Source organism: Erigeron canadensis, chromosome 6 (assembly GCF_010389155.1).
Source record: "Erigeron canadensis isolate Cc75 chromosome 6, C_canadensis_v1, whole genome shotgun sequence".
NCBI classification, from domain to species: Eukaryota; Viridiplantae; Streptophyta; class Magnoliopsida; order Asterales; family Asteraceae; genus Erigeron; species Erigeron canadensis.
This window is the reverse complement of record NC_057766.1, coordinates 27978596-27995189: the sequence shown is the minus strand read 5'-3', so window position 1 is coordinate 27995189 and position 16594 is coordinate 27978596. Positions and strand designations below refer to the sequence as shown.

At 33.2% G+C, this 16594-nt stretch overlaps 2 protein-coding genes across 3 annotated transcripts; both read right to left on the bottom strand.

Annotated features, from left to right (window-relative positions):
* Positions 1-100: 100 nt before the first annotated feature.
* On the bottom strand, positions 101-1677 carry LOC122603017 (2-oxoglutarate-dependent dioxygenase DAO-like). Its single transcript, XM_043775628.1, has 3 exons — positions 1255-1677; positions 472-793; positions 101-373 (listed from the first exon to the last, which is right to left on the bottom strand). Exons 1-3 carry the CDS (start codon positions 1593-1595, stop codon positions 119-121), a joined length of 918 nt encoding a protein of 305 aa, XP_043631563.1. The 5' UTR covers positions 1596-1677; the 3' UTR covers positions 101-118.
* Positions 1678-5129: 3452 nt separating this feature from the next.
* On the bottom strand, positions 5130-13186 carry LOC122603015 (kinesin-like protein KIN-14E). 2 transcript variants are annotated; one of them, XM_043775626.1, is made up of 24 exons: positions 13130-13186; positions 12510-12732; positions 12308-12380; positions 12079-12210; positions 11755-11993; positions 11340-11667; positions 11155-11254; positions 10849-11030; positions 10637-10752; positions 10414-10516; positions 10096-10248; positions 9845-9991; positions 9554-9760; positions 8801-8965; positions 8627-8731; positions 8406-8546; positions 7754-7948; positions 7539-7665; positions 7188-7390; positions 6903-7085; positions 6394-6489; positions 6085-6282; positions 5743-6014; positions 5130-5645 (listed from the first exon to the last, which is right to left on the bottom strand). In XM_043775626.1, exons 2-24 carry the CDS (start codon positions 12659-12661, stop codon positions 5453-5455), a joined length of 3810 nt encoding a protein of 1269 aa, XP_043631561.1. In that variant the 5' UTR covers positions 12662-12732; positions 13130-13186; the 3' UTR covers positions 5130-5452. The 2 variants fall into 2 exon arrangements, with proteins under 2 accessions (XP_043631561.1, XP_043631562.1); XM_043775627.1 differs by lacking the exon at positions 13130-13186 and having other exon boundaries at positions 12510-12829.
* Positions 13187-16594: the final 3408 nt, after the last annotated feature.

Sequence of the window (16594 nt, the reverse complement as noted above, 5' to 3'; positions counted from 1 at the left end):
CTACAAACATACAGCCACTTATATGTAATCTACAAGCGAATATTGTTCTTATTTTATTTATTTACCACTTGAACAAACTGAGAAGCCTGTTCTGCAAGGATTTGAAAGTGACTTAACGTCATTTCTCAGAGTTAGTTGTGTACAAGAGCTCAAGAGCTTCACCCGCATGCAAGTTTGTCGACATCCTCAACTCCCTGTACTCTTCATACGTGGTTGGAACATACACACAAGGATGGTCATTGTCCACAAGTTCTGGTAGTGGTTCCAATGTCTCTCTTGGTCCTAAAAGGAACGAAGCAATTGAAAAACGTACAGTTGCTTCTTTGCATTGCACCCTATGCTTCACAGTGCAAAATCTTCCATTACTCCATATCTTAAAGCATAATCAAAATACGAAATGTCAAAACAGGACACTTGACTAACCATCAATAAATTATAAACAAGAGTTATTAAGTTGTTTACAAAACATACAGTTGCCACATCTCCGAGGTTAACAAAAAGGGTGCCAGGCCATGGATCAACAGCAATGAACTTGCCCGACTTAGCCATGACTTCTAGACCACCGACACATTCATCATCTTGAAGGACAGTGAGGAAACCGGAATCTGTGTGTGTGTGGACACCATGGGAACCAACACTTTCAGGGGTGAAATGGTAATTATTTATTCTAAATTGACATGGCCATTTCTCAAATCCTAAATTTTCACTTTTCACTGCTAAACCTTGGGCTAATTTCTGTACAACCGCCACAAGTAAATCATGTGCTGCTTCAGCATATCTTACAATTATCTCCCTGTTATGCAAAGATGAAACATATGGGGAAATGTCACTAAAGACTAGTAAAACTTGTAGAGATTTACAACTTTGTTTTTCTATAAACTAAAATCAAGCAGGGTATTGGCATATAAACTAAAATCAAGCATATACATATGTATTCACAATAATATCACTACGAATTCCCCTTTCTTAGATCACTACATTGTAAAACTCGGCCGAGAACTCAGACTCGGAATCGGCTCCAACACGAGTCAGATGCGGCTGAATCGGACTAAAACTCGGTCAAAAGTCAAAAGTCAAGACTCGGATCAACTTAAGTTAAAATCGACCAACTCGCCAACCATACAATGATACAAAGTCAACATAGTTGGGAGTCCGGAGTGGTTTCCCCCAAGTATTTATATATGATATTAAAAAAAAAAGAAATTATAAAAAAAATAACAGTTATTATACAGATATAGTGTGATATAAACTTACCTTTGATGAGTTGAAGCATCCAACTGGGAGCAAAAAGTCTCCACGTCAGCACGACACGTCATGTCATACAAACCAAGGCCCTCGTACAACGGAGAGTGTGACGGAGCCCGGTACCCGCTGCCGGAGATGACGTCAACATTCCGGCGCTTGATATCCACTGGTAAGTCAAACAGTGATTTGACCACCGTCTTCATCTCTGACATGAGTGTTGCCGGAAGGAATTGTTGGAAGTTGAGCAGCCTGAAACAGCCCCATTCTTCACATGCTGCCATCAAATTGGGTAATTCATTAGGAAAATCTTGTAAATCGATCACTGGGAGTGTGTAACTTTTGGTGGCCATTTATCTTGTGTAGATGTGTGATTGATCATTATTTGTTGACATATATATAACGGAAAGCACTTCACCTAATGGGCTGGGTTCATTTTTTACCGTGTAGGAGACAAATATGTGAAAAAATCATGTAAAAGTATCAGAAATTTTGTGTAGGAGACAAATGTGTACGTGAAAAAATTACTCAAAACTATCAACTTATTAGCCGTATAGTAGACAAATATGTGAAAAAGTCACCCAAAAAACCCGGGGAAGTTTACTCAAAGTCTCGAGTTCGAGCCTTGGTAGGTTCTCTTCGACGGTATTTTTCAATAAAGGAGGTGGTATGGTGAGAAAGCATATTTAAGATACGCTTAGTGCGGGACCCTTTTGTTGTGCGATTAGCACACATCATACTCGTCTAAGGTAAAATTCACTTATGAAAAAAAAAAAATCACCCAAAAATATCAAATTTTTGCCGTGCAGGAGACAAACATGTGAAAGAATCACCCAAATATATCAAGTTATTTGCCGTATAGGAGACAATTATGTGAGAAACTCACCCAAAAATATCAAATTAGGTGTTTAGGGGTTCCTTCATTTTTTAAAATGGGGCCTAGAAGAAATTGTTATGAAAAAATAAAAAATGCTATATATGATTTCAAACGGAGTTGGTCTTACATTTTCTTTATAGCATAGGTTATTAAATCGGTAGGGGGCGGTTTCAAAGACCAAACGCCTATAAGTATATTACTAGATTGAAGGCCTTTTGATGACCTTGGAATGATAATAAGTCTCTGCCTGCAGACTGACACTCTGGAAACTACGGGTACCTACGGTGCAACCCTGCTTAGGTCAGAAGCCATCCCAGCCCGGACGAATTGGGTCTTTGCATTAACTAAACTAACCACGCGCTAAGAGATGGGGGAGATCCATATACTCCCTCCACCTAAAAATCAAAACTATTAAGTCATTTGGAATAATATCAATCATCGAGAGATAGATAAGGATTCACGGACTTAAACTTTCATGTTTTTAGTTAAGGAGCAATAGTGTTCCCATGTCTAAAGATAGGGTCCAATAGAATCAAGTGATAGTGTATCACCCTCCAGCACCTACGCTCCCAAATCCTACCTTGCACACTACAGACCATCCAGCCAGGTCAGTAGAATCAAGAGAAAATACGACAAGCAAGCTGTGCACAAGTGACATTTCCTCTGACACCTCTCAAAACCCTTGTGCCCTTGCTTGAATAAGGCAAGAGTAACGTCATGGGTTAGGGACAAACTTCTAGATCTGTTCTTAACCCTATAAATATCGAGTCTTGAATCTCATTCAAGGCATGACAAAATTTACACACTCTTAAATATATTTGGTGGCGTGAAATTACTAATATATTTCACACATTAAAGATAATTCTTAAAAATGTACTTCTTATGATATATGAAGTACTTATAATAATATTGGGATATATGTCAAATTTGTAGGTGAAATAAATAAAAGATTAATAGTCAAATTAATGTATCATGTATGCTTTCAAGGCAAAATCTATACTATTTTATATAGATTACATCACCAACAGCTACATTTTTGGGATAAAGTAATTTATCAATGTATCATTAATGATTAAATTATACCATCAGTTTCTTATTTTTTTTAAAAAAAATTCTTTATTGACTATTTACATCAATTGCTTTTTCGTGAATTATCTACACCAATGAATGTCGTCGTCGCATTACGCGAGTACCATATTAGTCTATCCTATATTAATAAACAAACTACCATCCCCCTTTTTCAACTCTTTACCTTTAAAATACCCAAAATACTCTTAATTTTCAACACAACTTTAACTCACACACTAAATATACCCAATATATCCCTAAAATATTTTACACCCACACCCATATTTATCCAAACTATATATAGTCTTTATTAATTAATTTAAATATTTCCAGCTAATATCCTTATAATATTCTTAATAAAGTTATTTACAAAAGATACATCCCTTAATCATAAAATAACTACACTAGCATTTAAGTCAATTACTTTTAGATTAATAACCACATTGTTACCACCAGAGTCGGCTTAATAGTTTTATGGGTTTAGGCATGAGCCTAAGGCCCACCAATAACAAAGGCACCCAAATTGTCAATAGTTTAGCCTATAACTATACGATTACAACTAGATTTTTACTGAAGGTTAATAATTTTATAGTTAGGGCTTGAAAACATCTCCTTTGTCTATAAACAACAATCAACACTTTTCTTGAAAATCAAAGTTCTATTACTCTCCTAGAGATTCAAATATAGATATGTTGATTATGGCGTTCAAGTTTATAAAAGGCCCTCAAAATTGATCTCGCTTAAGACCCCTAAAAACTTTAAGCCGGCACTGGTTACCACCACCGCCATTAGAACTACCCGCTGCCGTCACCGTCGCCGCATTGAGCGGATACTCATCTCGTAGTTTAAAATACATATGTATACTGGCAACAATATTTGGTCAAGTATGTTACAAATGGGTCGTAAACACGTCTATTTTCTTATAATGTTGTTTGTTTTTAGATCCATAACTTGATATATTGATAGGTTTAACGAGTGTTGTGTATAAAATTGTAAATTGTTGTTGTTTACGATATAAATATCAAAAGTATTTGGTCTCTTTTTACGAGTTTCATAGTTTATGTGAAAGTTTTAAAAATTTGTTATTTTCTTTTTAAAAGTTTTAGTGAACATTTTATACCGGTTATTTATAATGGTTAAGCTTCATAAAGATTTTGATGTTAATTAATTTATGAATAATGCTATGGTATCATTTTATATTTTATAAAGACAAAAGTTTATATACTTGAAAGTTAAAATAAAATCATATCAGAGTGTAAATTACAAATGATATTATTGATTAATAACCACTGGTTTAAACCCCAGTGGCCAGGGGTGTTTACACTTCCCACTATGTGGGGCCTGGTGGGTTTTCTCCTAAGGTTGTGGGTTCGAGCCTCGGCTGACACAATCCTTGGGTTTCCCATCTAGGAATTTTCCACAAGGAGGGGGTTGAGAGACTGCAGCGTATGCTCAGCATCTCGTGAGGTCCAACGATTGTTGGTTCAAAATTGCCTCCAACCACGTCTGAGTCGAAATACACCTTTCGAAAAAAAATATATATATATTTGATTAATACATTCCAATATATGTAATGTAAGTTACAAATGATAAATCATTTTAAAATTAATATGCATTATTGATATTATCAGATGCTCCGAGACCCATCTAGACCCACTGTCGCAAGGACTTCCGGTTCAAAAGGACTTACTACGATTCAAAAGTCCCCTGCTTACATCCTACTGGTAAGTGATAACGCAGCTAATGCATCATATGCCTCATTGGCCACAAATATCGAAACTTTCTGTGAAAGTCATCAACTCATCATTCATGATTTCACGAAACATATACAACGTTGGATTTGGAGTTATAAAAAGAAAACTGTCAATAGTTATTTTGAAACCTGGACATATTTGTTGGGGCGTTAAAAACTAGTAAAAATTTTATATTCAATGAGGAATAAGACAGAATAAATTTAAAAATACAAGAATAATTGCATCCATGAATACCATATATGGATTTCATAACCAAGATATACACATCAATTTACTATACAACGTAACCACTGTAACTGAGCCAGACCGATTCTAACCACTGCACCATCAACAAAATTGTATGGGTTCAAGTCATAAGAACAACTTCTTTCCGATCACAAATCATGGTGGACGGGTGGTCACGGGACTAAATGATACATGGTTAGTAAGGGAATTAACAAATCACTCCCCATCTTTTACCCTTTCTTCTGTCAGTAAAATTAGTAGCAAACCCAATAAAAGATGGCAAACTCTACATGGAATGTCGGTTATCATTTTTCTCTTTTGGGGGACGTTCTTCTTGGATCTCCACTAGCTCTTCATCGTCACCTCTTTTTCCTGCCTGCTCCTTCCAATATGCCAGTAACTTCCTTAGCCTAGCAACTTCCTTTGATGAAACATTCTTGCTAGGATCATTGACAATGGAGCGCACCCTTGATGCATATCTGGACAATATATATGAATTATTTAAAGAATACTTTTTAAAGAGAAATTGTGAAGTAAACTATCAACAAAAAACAGAACATGATAAGCAAAACTTACGTAAGTGAGTTGTAAGTTTCCTCTAAATTGGATTCGGCAGGGGATATGTTCACAAACATCAACGTTTTGGCATTACCTCCAAGAGAGTCGCTCATCAGCATTGTGAGTTTGTGGTTTCGGTAAGGTATGTGCTGATTTCCAGAAGATAGAGCACTGATAACATCACCAAGTGCAGATAGTGATTTGTTAATGCTTTGAGCCTCCTTTAGTTGATTACCAGCAGAACCTGACTTTTTCACTCTTTCAGACCCAGCAAGATCAACAAAACTTAGCTGCACAGATTTATAAAAAATCAGAACACGCCAATTCAAATGCATCTTACATCAAAATGACGGATTATACCTTTCCCCGGGCAATTGATTGAGTTTGGAGATTTGTACTCTCAATGATAATTGACAGGATAAGATGGGACCTTGAACTTGCTTCATTCATCAGAGTCTCAGTTGTGTGCCGCTGATCAGTGCCTCTTTGAATGATATGTCTGAGATCATCATATGTGGATATGGGTACAATAGTTGCATTTTCTACAGTCACCATTCCCTACAGAAACCAGCTTTCCAGTAAGCTCTAAAAGAGGCTTTAAAAAAACTTCTTTGAGGGACAAAAGATAAATATACTCAGTCATCAACATCACTTGAAAATTAAACTCACCTTTGAGTCTTTTTTTATTTCTAATTTCGACCGCTTTGCTTGCCTTGGAATTAAAAGATCTACTAAAGTATCTTGATATAACTCCAACATGTATGCCTGCATACACAAATATATTAAAGGAATTAAATTTGCCCATATAATACTTTGTACTTGGTTAAATCATGGACTTATCTCTAACGGATAAAATCAGAACCACCAAACATCACCCAAAATGTATATTTAATCCAAAAATATTTTAAAAAAAATTTTTTTTTTAAAATTAATTTATTACAATAAAATAAGATTATGATTAAAATTATAGGTAATCCCTAATGATATTTAACACTTTGGTCATGTACAAATAAATCTCAAAAGTTTTTAAAACAAAATGTAGCAGACCAACCCAATGAAACCTGGCCAACCCAATGAAAAATGTTTCAAACTGTATTGAATAACTTAGGCACTTTTATCCACAGATTTGGTCACCTCTAAATCTGCACATATGTTGATAAGGGATGAACAATTATTACCTTCAAGGAGAAATTGAATTTGTTGCGATCCCGTTTTAGAACTTTGAATAACTCTGAAGTGGCAAGTGGGGTAAGTCCTGGGTTGTTGTCAGACCCATATATTGTAAACGTCTTCCCAGAACCAGTCTGACCATATGCAAATATACAGACATTATACCCATCCACAGCTGACTGCACCAAATACTACATCACGCACATTTTTTAAAAGAAGTTAGATATAACATGTTAAAAGAAGGAATCTAAGAAACACAATAGATATAACTCGGCATCTTCCTTCAAATTTACCCTTGTATCATTGAATACGTCTTCTTGAGTGGCATTGCCATCAAATACACGATCATAGCAGTGTTGTTTAATCTTATCATCCCTTCCTAGATGTTGAACTGTAAATTCATCTACACTGGTAAGAACGTTCCTTTCTTTATCGGAAATCTCCTTTTGTGTGAGAGGCCTTAGCCGACAGTACACCCTGATTTTGCCTTTCATATCTGCAAATACAGGAATACACATTAGTAGACAGAATTTACTAGCAAAGATAAACCAGAAATCTATATAAGTTAAATTGATTCAGTTAACATATGATTCAGTTAACATATATCTCAACACTTCAAAGTCAGATATTGATCCATTTAGTACCTTCAATAATATTAAAGTATCGTTTTCTCAAAACAAGCTCCTCCTTATAAAGAGCCTGAAATTCAGCCAGTTGTGCTGCTTGCATCTTCAATATTGAAGCGGTTTGCTCATTTTTCCTATCAATATCCTGGCAAAAAAAAAAATGAAATAAAAGCAATATTAGTAATTTAGTTACAACTATATTAAGCTCAGCAAGAGATTAAAATAATAACTACCTCCTTCATTTCTCTAAGATCCTCCAGTTCTTTCAGATTTACATGTAATGTTGATAACTCATCACTTTTTATCGCTAAAGTAGACTCTGCAGCAGCCAACTTTCGTGTGAGATCTTCTACCTTCTTCTCGAGTTCTGAAATTTGAGGCTTTGTCATCTTCCGTTCTTGTTCCATCTCTTTCTCAAGTAAGCGTATCTATATTCTCAGTAGAACAGCTTACTATAAGCAAAATAATAAAAATATACATCTCTACTAATAAACGAGTATAAAGCATTTGAAAATGGTCTTAAAATTTAAATTCATAAGAACATAAAAATGACTTAAATGCTTCTCTATTTAATCATTTCCAAATTATTTCAACTAAAAACTAAAAAGTCAAATTTAAAGCCTAATATATATTATACATAATCATTTTGATATTTACATATTCACCAACGAATACCACCCACCATATCTCTTTACCCGTGCTTTAAAAAATTTAAAGTCAACGGTCGTCACCGTTGCCCACGTATCATGAGAGACGTTTATAAATACTATTATTAAATTTGATTTAATGCGAAATTCAAATTTTTTTGATAAATCATCAACCATTCTGCACATTGCAGGAACAATTCTAGATAATAATTAAACCCAAACGAGGCTAAATCATCACCTCGTCAACTTTTTTCTTCTCAAGCCTTGAGATTCTTTCTTCCAACAACATTTTCTCATTAAACAACTTCTTCTTAGCTTCTTCAGCAGAATGCAACTCTAAGCTACGAGTTCTTAGTTCATCTTGGATCTTTTGCAAAACCTATAAGCAAAATGATAATGTGAATGACTTAAAAGTAATAACATTATTCAAAATAGTACTTGAGAATATTGTTCACAGACCTGATTAGTTGCCTCAACTAATTCCTTTTTGGTATTATTTTCCAACTCTCCCTTGTTGATTTGTGAAAGCCTTGCCTCCATGTTGCGCTTCTCGATCAATGTAGCCTACAAATAAAAATATTTCAAAATATATCTACACTTAAAAGAGGTAGCTTTAAGTACATTCGATATTACCTGAAGAGCAGATTCTTTCTCTTCACATAACTTTCTAAGTTCATTATGTTCAGATGATAATTCTTCCAGGTTTCGCTTTTCTGTTCTCACCATGTCCTTTAACGTCTCCACTTCTTCCTGCATACTCATTTCTTTTCTCTCTTTCTCATGCAGTTCTTCCGACAACTGTATTAGCATAATGTAAAAGGAATAAATAACAGAATATCGGGTTTCAAACACAACAAAAAATCACCATTTCATAGTTTGGCTGAAGCATTTCATTGATACTATGAGAATCTATGAAACTCACATCGGCTACTATATATAACACCTTTCATACACTAGGAACATGTCAACCAAGCTTAATAAAGAAATATCTAGAATTGGGCAAAATCAAAGTATTGTACAAACAAATTACCCGAAGGTGTATTTTAATAACCCAAAAGTGTATTTTTAATGTACGTTACCTCCTAAGTGGCTAAATCATCTTATTTGAAAACTAGATTATTATTGGTAACTATATCTTTTTGGGTAAAAGGTTTTACCCTAGTTAGCGTTTATAAATACCAAACTTTAAAACTACAGGCAACCTCAGACGACTTAACAGCCCTACGCACCATAGAATGTCAATTTTTAACTATATCTGAAACAAGTTCTATTATAAAATAAACTTTGAGTAGTTTTTGGTTGACCCGGCTCAGCCCATTTAGACCCATCAATCAACCCACCCAAAACGCCCAGACAAATCTTAAATTAAGGAGCCTAACTACTTACTTGTTTAACAGTTTTCTGGGATTCTTCAAGAGATTTTGACAAATCTTGTGCACGTTTCTCACTGACATCAACATTGGTAGGCTTCGAAGTGGTTGGAATATCACCATTAACAACAGCTGTAGTGGTAGCAGCGGATCGTGCTTTAGAGTACCGACGCAACATAACATCATTTATATGTGTTTGAAGGGCGACACATATTTCTTCACCCTGTGTGGAGAAAAAAAAAGTAGTCAATGTATAAGGGATGATATGAAATAATATAAAATAATATACGTAGACTGATGTTCGAACCTGCTTAGTTTCAAACTGAAATATGTGCAAGACACCTGCAACTCTCATCTTAAAAAACACAGCAGTATTGCTGCTACCAAATTGCATTATATCTCTTAGCTCGGCAGAATGCAAATATTCCTTGGGAACTGGACGGAAGAAATGAACCTATGACAAAACAATAAGAAATGAATAGATGGGATTTAGAAAATTCAACTGTTACATATATATACATACCTATTCATACATACACAAGCACAACAAAGACTCACCCCACGTTTGTTAATGCCCAATATGATTCTTCCAGGTAGAAGCCCTATGGGGTCATCAATCTTGCGGACACTAAAGAATACAGAATATCCGTATGGAAGCATTCTTAAAATTCTTAAAAATTGATGTCTTGCATCTTCTTTTGTTAAATTTTCCTACAAAGCAGTATAAATTCTAATCACTATCAAGGATTAGTTTGTAGATAACTATTAAGAGCTACAAGTTAACGGTTAAAAAACACCGAAATTGAAATCAAAGTAATATATTAAAAGAAAAGGGTAAAGTTCGTATTTAAGAAACATCTACCATCCTTGGCTTACCATTGAACGATAACGACCGAGTATATCCAATTCCCAGTCCTTCTTGGCACGAGTTATTGCAATCTGTCTCGGCAGAAATCTCTCCAAAAGTAGAGTCCAATCACTACACCAAAATTAAAATTTAGAGCTAGATATATAGTGATGGATAAACCAAAAGTCGAGTAATTGATATATAGTCAATTGAATAAAATGAATAATAATCTTCCAAAGATGGATAACTAACGTGCAAGATTCGGGCTTGACAACAAATCCTATTTCAACCAAAATTTGTAATGCTGACAACTGTGCAGCATCATCCTTTCCAACAGGATAGTTTCCCAAAATATAATCATGTTGTAACTGCAAGATAACATATGAATGAAAAATCATTGTAAAAACATCATCATGGTCCCATGGACCAAAAAAGAAGCGTCTATATGAGAATTAAGTGCATACTTGAACGTATGATAGCTGAACAAACATTGGGTCTGCAATAGCTTCATCGGATTCTCGAAACAACTTCTTTTTGAAAGTCAACTTGCATTGAGAGATTTCTCCTTTACTTCGATCCTTTGCTGACTTAAATTCTGCTAAGAGGTCTCCGATGTACTTATTGTCATCTAACCCAATGTACTCCTCTGATGAGAAAACAATCATGTTGTCAAATTAGCATATCTAAGTATATTTTACAAGAATGAAAGAAAATATAACTTCAAGAAAACAGGACAAAGTGGATAATTATGTTAGAGAGCAAATTGATACCATTTCCAGGTTCAGGTGATTTAGATGCAGTAACAACTTTACGGCACTCAAATAAACTAAAACTTGAATATGCTGATAATTTGATAATTCCAGCAAGCTCCTGAAGTAGGAATAGTCAAATGTTTATGATACTTCATGACTTAAACAAGGATAGTAAAATATTGAAAAAAACAACTGGAAACTACCTCAACGGCATTAGCAACGGTTGTTGCCATGTCATATGCTATTTCTTCAAAAGTTTCATCCAAGAAAAAGACGATGGTAGTAAGCTTTTTCCCGATCAAAAGTGCTTCAATCTCTTCCCGACCAGGAATAGTATGACGTGGCCCAGCCTTTACAGAACATTTCAGTGCGTTTAGAGTGTTCATTGCAAAGACTTGCACATCCGGATCAGCATTCCCATTGTGTGCAACGTCATGAATATACTCTGATAAATATCCACCTATATCTTTGCTTGGTGGCATGCATGATGCACACAAGTACATGAGCTCCCATGCTCTTATCAAATGTTGCCTATATAAACGGACATTAACAAAAAAAAACAAATGAACAAAAGATCTATATTCACAATATGTGATATAATTATCAAATGTTGCATACCTATCAGGACAGTTCCTTGTTTGTTTTGAAATTTGAGCAAATATCTCATCTCGAAGCTCAGAACGTTTCAACGCCTGTTTGTATAATTTCCCAACTAGCTCAATACGTTCTTCTAGTCCAATCTGATTCCCTTTTTCCGATGAATCTATTCCCATGTATTTTAAAATGGTCTGGAACAACTTTACCGCCCTGCTTCCCAAATCACTGTTTATTTTCAGCAGGGAGGTAGGAATAGGATCCTGAGATAAGTAGATCATTAAAGAACTATTTAGTTTCCTACATCACATACTGCAACGAATCTTGAAAAGATAACATTTTCATTACCTTTTGGAAACACAACATATCTTCAAATGTGAACTTATATCGATCTTGAGGACCAACTGATCTTTTCGAGAAAAACCCACGTTTCCCAGCCGAATTTATCTGCTTTTGCATGGCCCTTAAAAATCCCTCTACCTAAATAAACCAAATGCAAATAAAATCCATTCAATTACAACACTAGAGTTTATCATTAATAAAGTTTTCATCTTTATCAATAAACAAATCTTTCAACCTGAAATTTATCAATCAAAGGTATAGCACCAGCAAGTTCAGCTGGAATTGAACTTGATAAGGTCATTGGTGTACTGAAAAAACCAACCAAAAAATATCAAATCAAGAATTCGACATCTGACCCATAAAAAGCATGCATACATAATTTCCTTATCTTTCAAGCAATAACCACATCAAAGTCAAATTAAGTCAAGAAAACTCACGGTGGGGCAAAATTCGACCCATCACTATCGTAATCATCTCCATTCGTAATCGACGAATAGTGTGAAGGCGTTTCATGTCCATTGCTTGAGCTAAATGAGGATCTATTTGTCCTCACACTTTGAGACATAACTGATGGTATATCAGATGCCATTTCCTGTTCTCTCTTCTTTTTTCAAAACAACAACTTATAAATTTTTAAACTTTCATCAATTTCACACCAGCCTGCAAGTTTTAGAATTTTCAAAAAATATAAATTAATTAAGCAACAAAAATCACAAAGTTTGAAACTTTATTGCAAATACGATAAAGATCTAAAAACCCCACGAAAATTTGATACATTAAAAGCTTGTTGAAAAGGGAAATAAAACATTAATGTGTGTGTGTATATATATATAGGTATAGATAGATATAGTCTGAAGTTCAGTTCAATAAAACAAGAAATGAACATATATAGCTAGCAATAATCATGAATAAGTTATATCTAAGCAAAGATCTACACATAACAAGATACAATAAACCTTTAAAAAATATGAAATTTGTAAGAAAATGTAGTTTAAGTGACAAAAATAAATAAACTTGAAATGAAATATGGGTGTGTTAGTAAAATGGGAAAATGTACCTATGAGAGAAAATATAGATATAGATAGATACACACACGAGTGGAAAGGAAAGGAAATGGGGGTGTAATGATAAGCAAGGAAATGGAGGTGGGGAAGCCGTAAAAAGGAAGATCTGGTTTGTTGCCGGCAGATGGAGTAAGAAAGAAAGTTTTAGAGAGAGAAGGGATGAAAGGTGTTTGCTTGAGGTGAGGGGGGGTCACGAGACTGTTTTTGAAAAAATCAATTCAATTTCAATATATTTTCTCTTCTATATGCAACATTTACTAAAACAAATTAAAAATCATAAAGATTATGACAATATTCAATTTTGTTTTCCATAAATAGAAAGGAGGTAATAGCAACAACAACGGTACTCAATCGGACAAGAGTGAGGTTGGGAAAGTATGATGTAAACAGTCGTATCCCTATACGAAGAAAAATTAATTTTAGAAGGACTTCCGTTCTAAGCTTTACCATTGAAAACATGTCCTCAACGACAAAGTGAAACCCAAACTGAAAGATATAACACCGGGTCTCGATCTCAAATATGGAGAGAAGTAATAAAAGTTTTTAGACATGCAATCTATGTTATTTTTACCTAAAAATAAGAATGGTTTGTAAATAACCTCCTACCACTAAAATTTCATAAGGTTTGACAAAAACATATGCAAAATTAACATTAAACTTTTTGGTTTTACTATAAAAAAAAATAGAAAATGATTCTAAACTATGTTGTTTCTTTTGATTTTTTATTAAAAATTAGAAAAACAAAATGGAAAATTGATATATTTTAGTTTAAAACCTGCCATTTTAGTAATATTATCATCAAATTTCAACATATCTTAATTCTTACAATTAATTATATTATAAGTCATAACAACAACTTAATATGTTTAACTCGCATATTACGCAAGAAATAATTTAGTAAAGAATTAATAGAGGTTTAGAAAAAGAACGGGGAGAGAAAAAAAATCGAAGAAAGCGAAGTCTTTTCCTGTAATTTATACATTTGGGGTCTTAATATAGGTTATAATGGTAATTGGTAAGGACTAAAATCAAACCAAGATGATTTAGCTTGAGATTTTACGGGTAGGACAAAAATTGTGATTGTCAAAGGACCATAAGGACGATATTTATACTTTAGCCTTGTTTTTTTTATTTAATATATTTAACAATTAAGAACTTAATCATTCAGTCATATTTTATGTTTCTTTTTTAACTTAATAAACAAAAATAATCATCAAAAATACATACAAACATTATTTATACATTCAGCCACTTAATTCACTCATAACTTAATAATGACAAAAAAACGGGCCCTTTATCATATAATAAAAATAAAATACCATGCTATTATGAATTTATGATACAAAATTATAACGCGGAAAATTATTCATAAATGTTTTAATGTTATTATGTTACTCTATTAAAAATCTAGCCGTGATCGATTACTAGTTTTCCTTTTCTTCAAAGTAAATAACTGAAAAGCCAAGAAGTATTCCATCATTATTTTTAAAAATATGTTATGATTATAATTTTAATGATAATTATGATAATTAATGTGAACCACTTGCAGAGTAACCGTTGTTGTGTATAAACAACTTACACTTCTGTAACATAGCAAAAAGAGATAAATAAATATACATTAACAAGCCATTGGAGACGAATTGAATATTGATTCTTGGATGGATAGTATAGTGGATATAATGAAAACATATTAAAGTAAGGGAATAATAATTTGGGTGAATGGGTTGCATGTATTTGTCAACATGCCGATATGTAAGCACGTAATATGATACATGATTTTATTATTAATTAAAAAAGGTTTCATTCAATTGATAGATTCTAAAATAAGTATCAGATATGCAGTCACGGAACTATATAGAGATGAAGTGTCGTGGTTTTTATATAATGTTTATAAAATTATATATTTTTAATGTTATGTGTATGCTTTAATTCAGTTCAAAATTAATTGACATTCAACAAAACATTCATTTAGATTGTAAATTGTTTGGTCCCCTTAGATCTGAGATCATGCCTTTGCCACTGATCGAGTATATATTATACTCGTATCTTTCTAAACTTAGCTAACTATAAGCCAAATCTTATTATATATTCACTGGAAGCACATACAATTCTCATATCATATTATCACTACAAATTTTACCCCTGTAATGTGTGATAACAAAAATCAAAAGAATGTTCATGAAACCTTTTTGTATTTAATGAGACAGTAATTCTTTGTTGTATTAAATATTGTTGATTTAAAATTGTGGTAGGAACTAGGAAGATCAACTATGTACTGGCCTCCAGATACCATATTCAAAACATGATATTTTTTAGAAGATATTGTTTTTTCTATTGTTATTGATGTGCTAACTTTCTTGGTCAAACTCTATTTTTGCTAGTGTATTTTCGTATCACTGACAAACCATTAAAGTATTATCGTTTTATCAAGATATTACTCAATCATATTTCTACAAGACAACAATGTCAATATACTAATTCAAGAGAAAAACTCAGTAAGTATGAGAAAACACACTTTGTGAGATTTAAACTCATGACTTTAAGGTTCCTAGGTCTTATCTTACCCGTCACCACCAAGATGTCAATTGGCTATTAATTAAATAATCTAGTTTTATCAAAAATGCAACATTTGATAATTTTCATATATTAAAAGCTTTTTTAGAAAATTCAAAAGTTAAGACACAAAAAGTAGTAGAGATAGGGATGTAGAGATAGCGATGGTGATACCATAATACCAATGCTGATCAAGGTAATTATGTTCATGCATAACATATACGAGTAAGTAAGAAAAAGCTATAAAACTAGCGATAATAATATTTTTATGCTCAGAAGCAACAAATTACTCAAGAGAGTGATTGATGGAATTGCCAAAGTCTAGATTATCGTGACAAATGGACAACGTCGCATAATGCAAAAGGCACAATACAAAGGGGCCCTTTTTATAAATGGTGGATCCACTCGTTTTATGAAAATCACATACACATAATGTAATTATATATATGTTCCACATGCATTTTTACTAGCTTATAAATTCTGGTATAGTTTGCATGCATTAAGTATAATAATGAATTTTGACTATCACTAATGATATAACATGGTCACCCAATTTATTTTTAAATTTTGAAGTAAGATATAATTGTATAACTACTTACACTTTTAACACTTGTTATATTATATTAACAAGTGTTTACTAAGAAGTTATACTGTATTAACAAGTGTTTACTAAGAAGTGAGATATAGTATGTACGCTGCAATATTTACGACTTCCAGCAACTCATTGTTTACAATTTTGTCTTTAATTAGAAGTGGAAGGTAGAATGTATACTATAATATCTTAATTATGTAATTTACATTGTAGTACATGGGTGTACATCATACTTAATTGATGAATATCTATATAATTATTAAAATAATAAGAATCTTAACCTTTTAAAGCTCTCCTCAAGCTATTTTTAAAA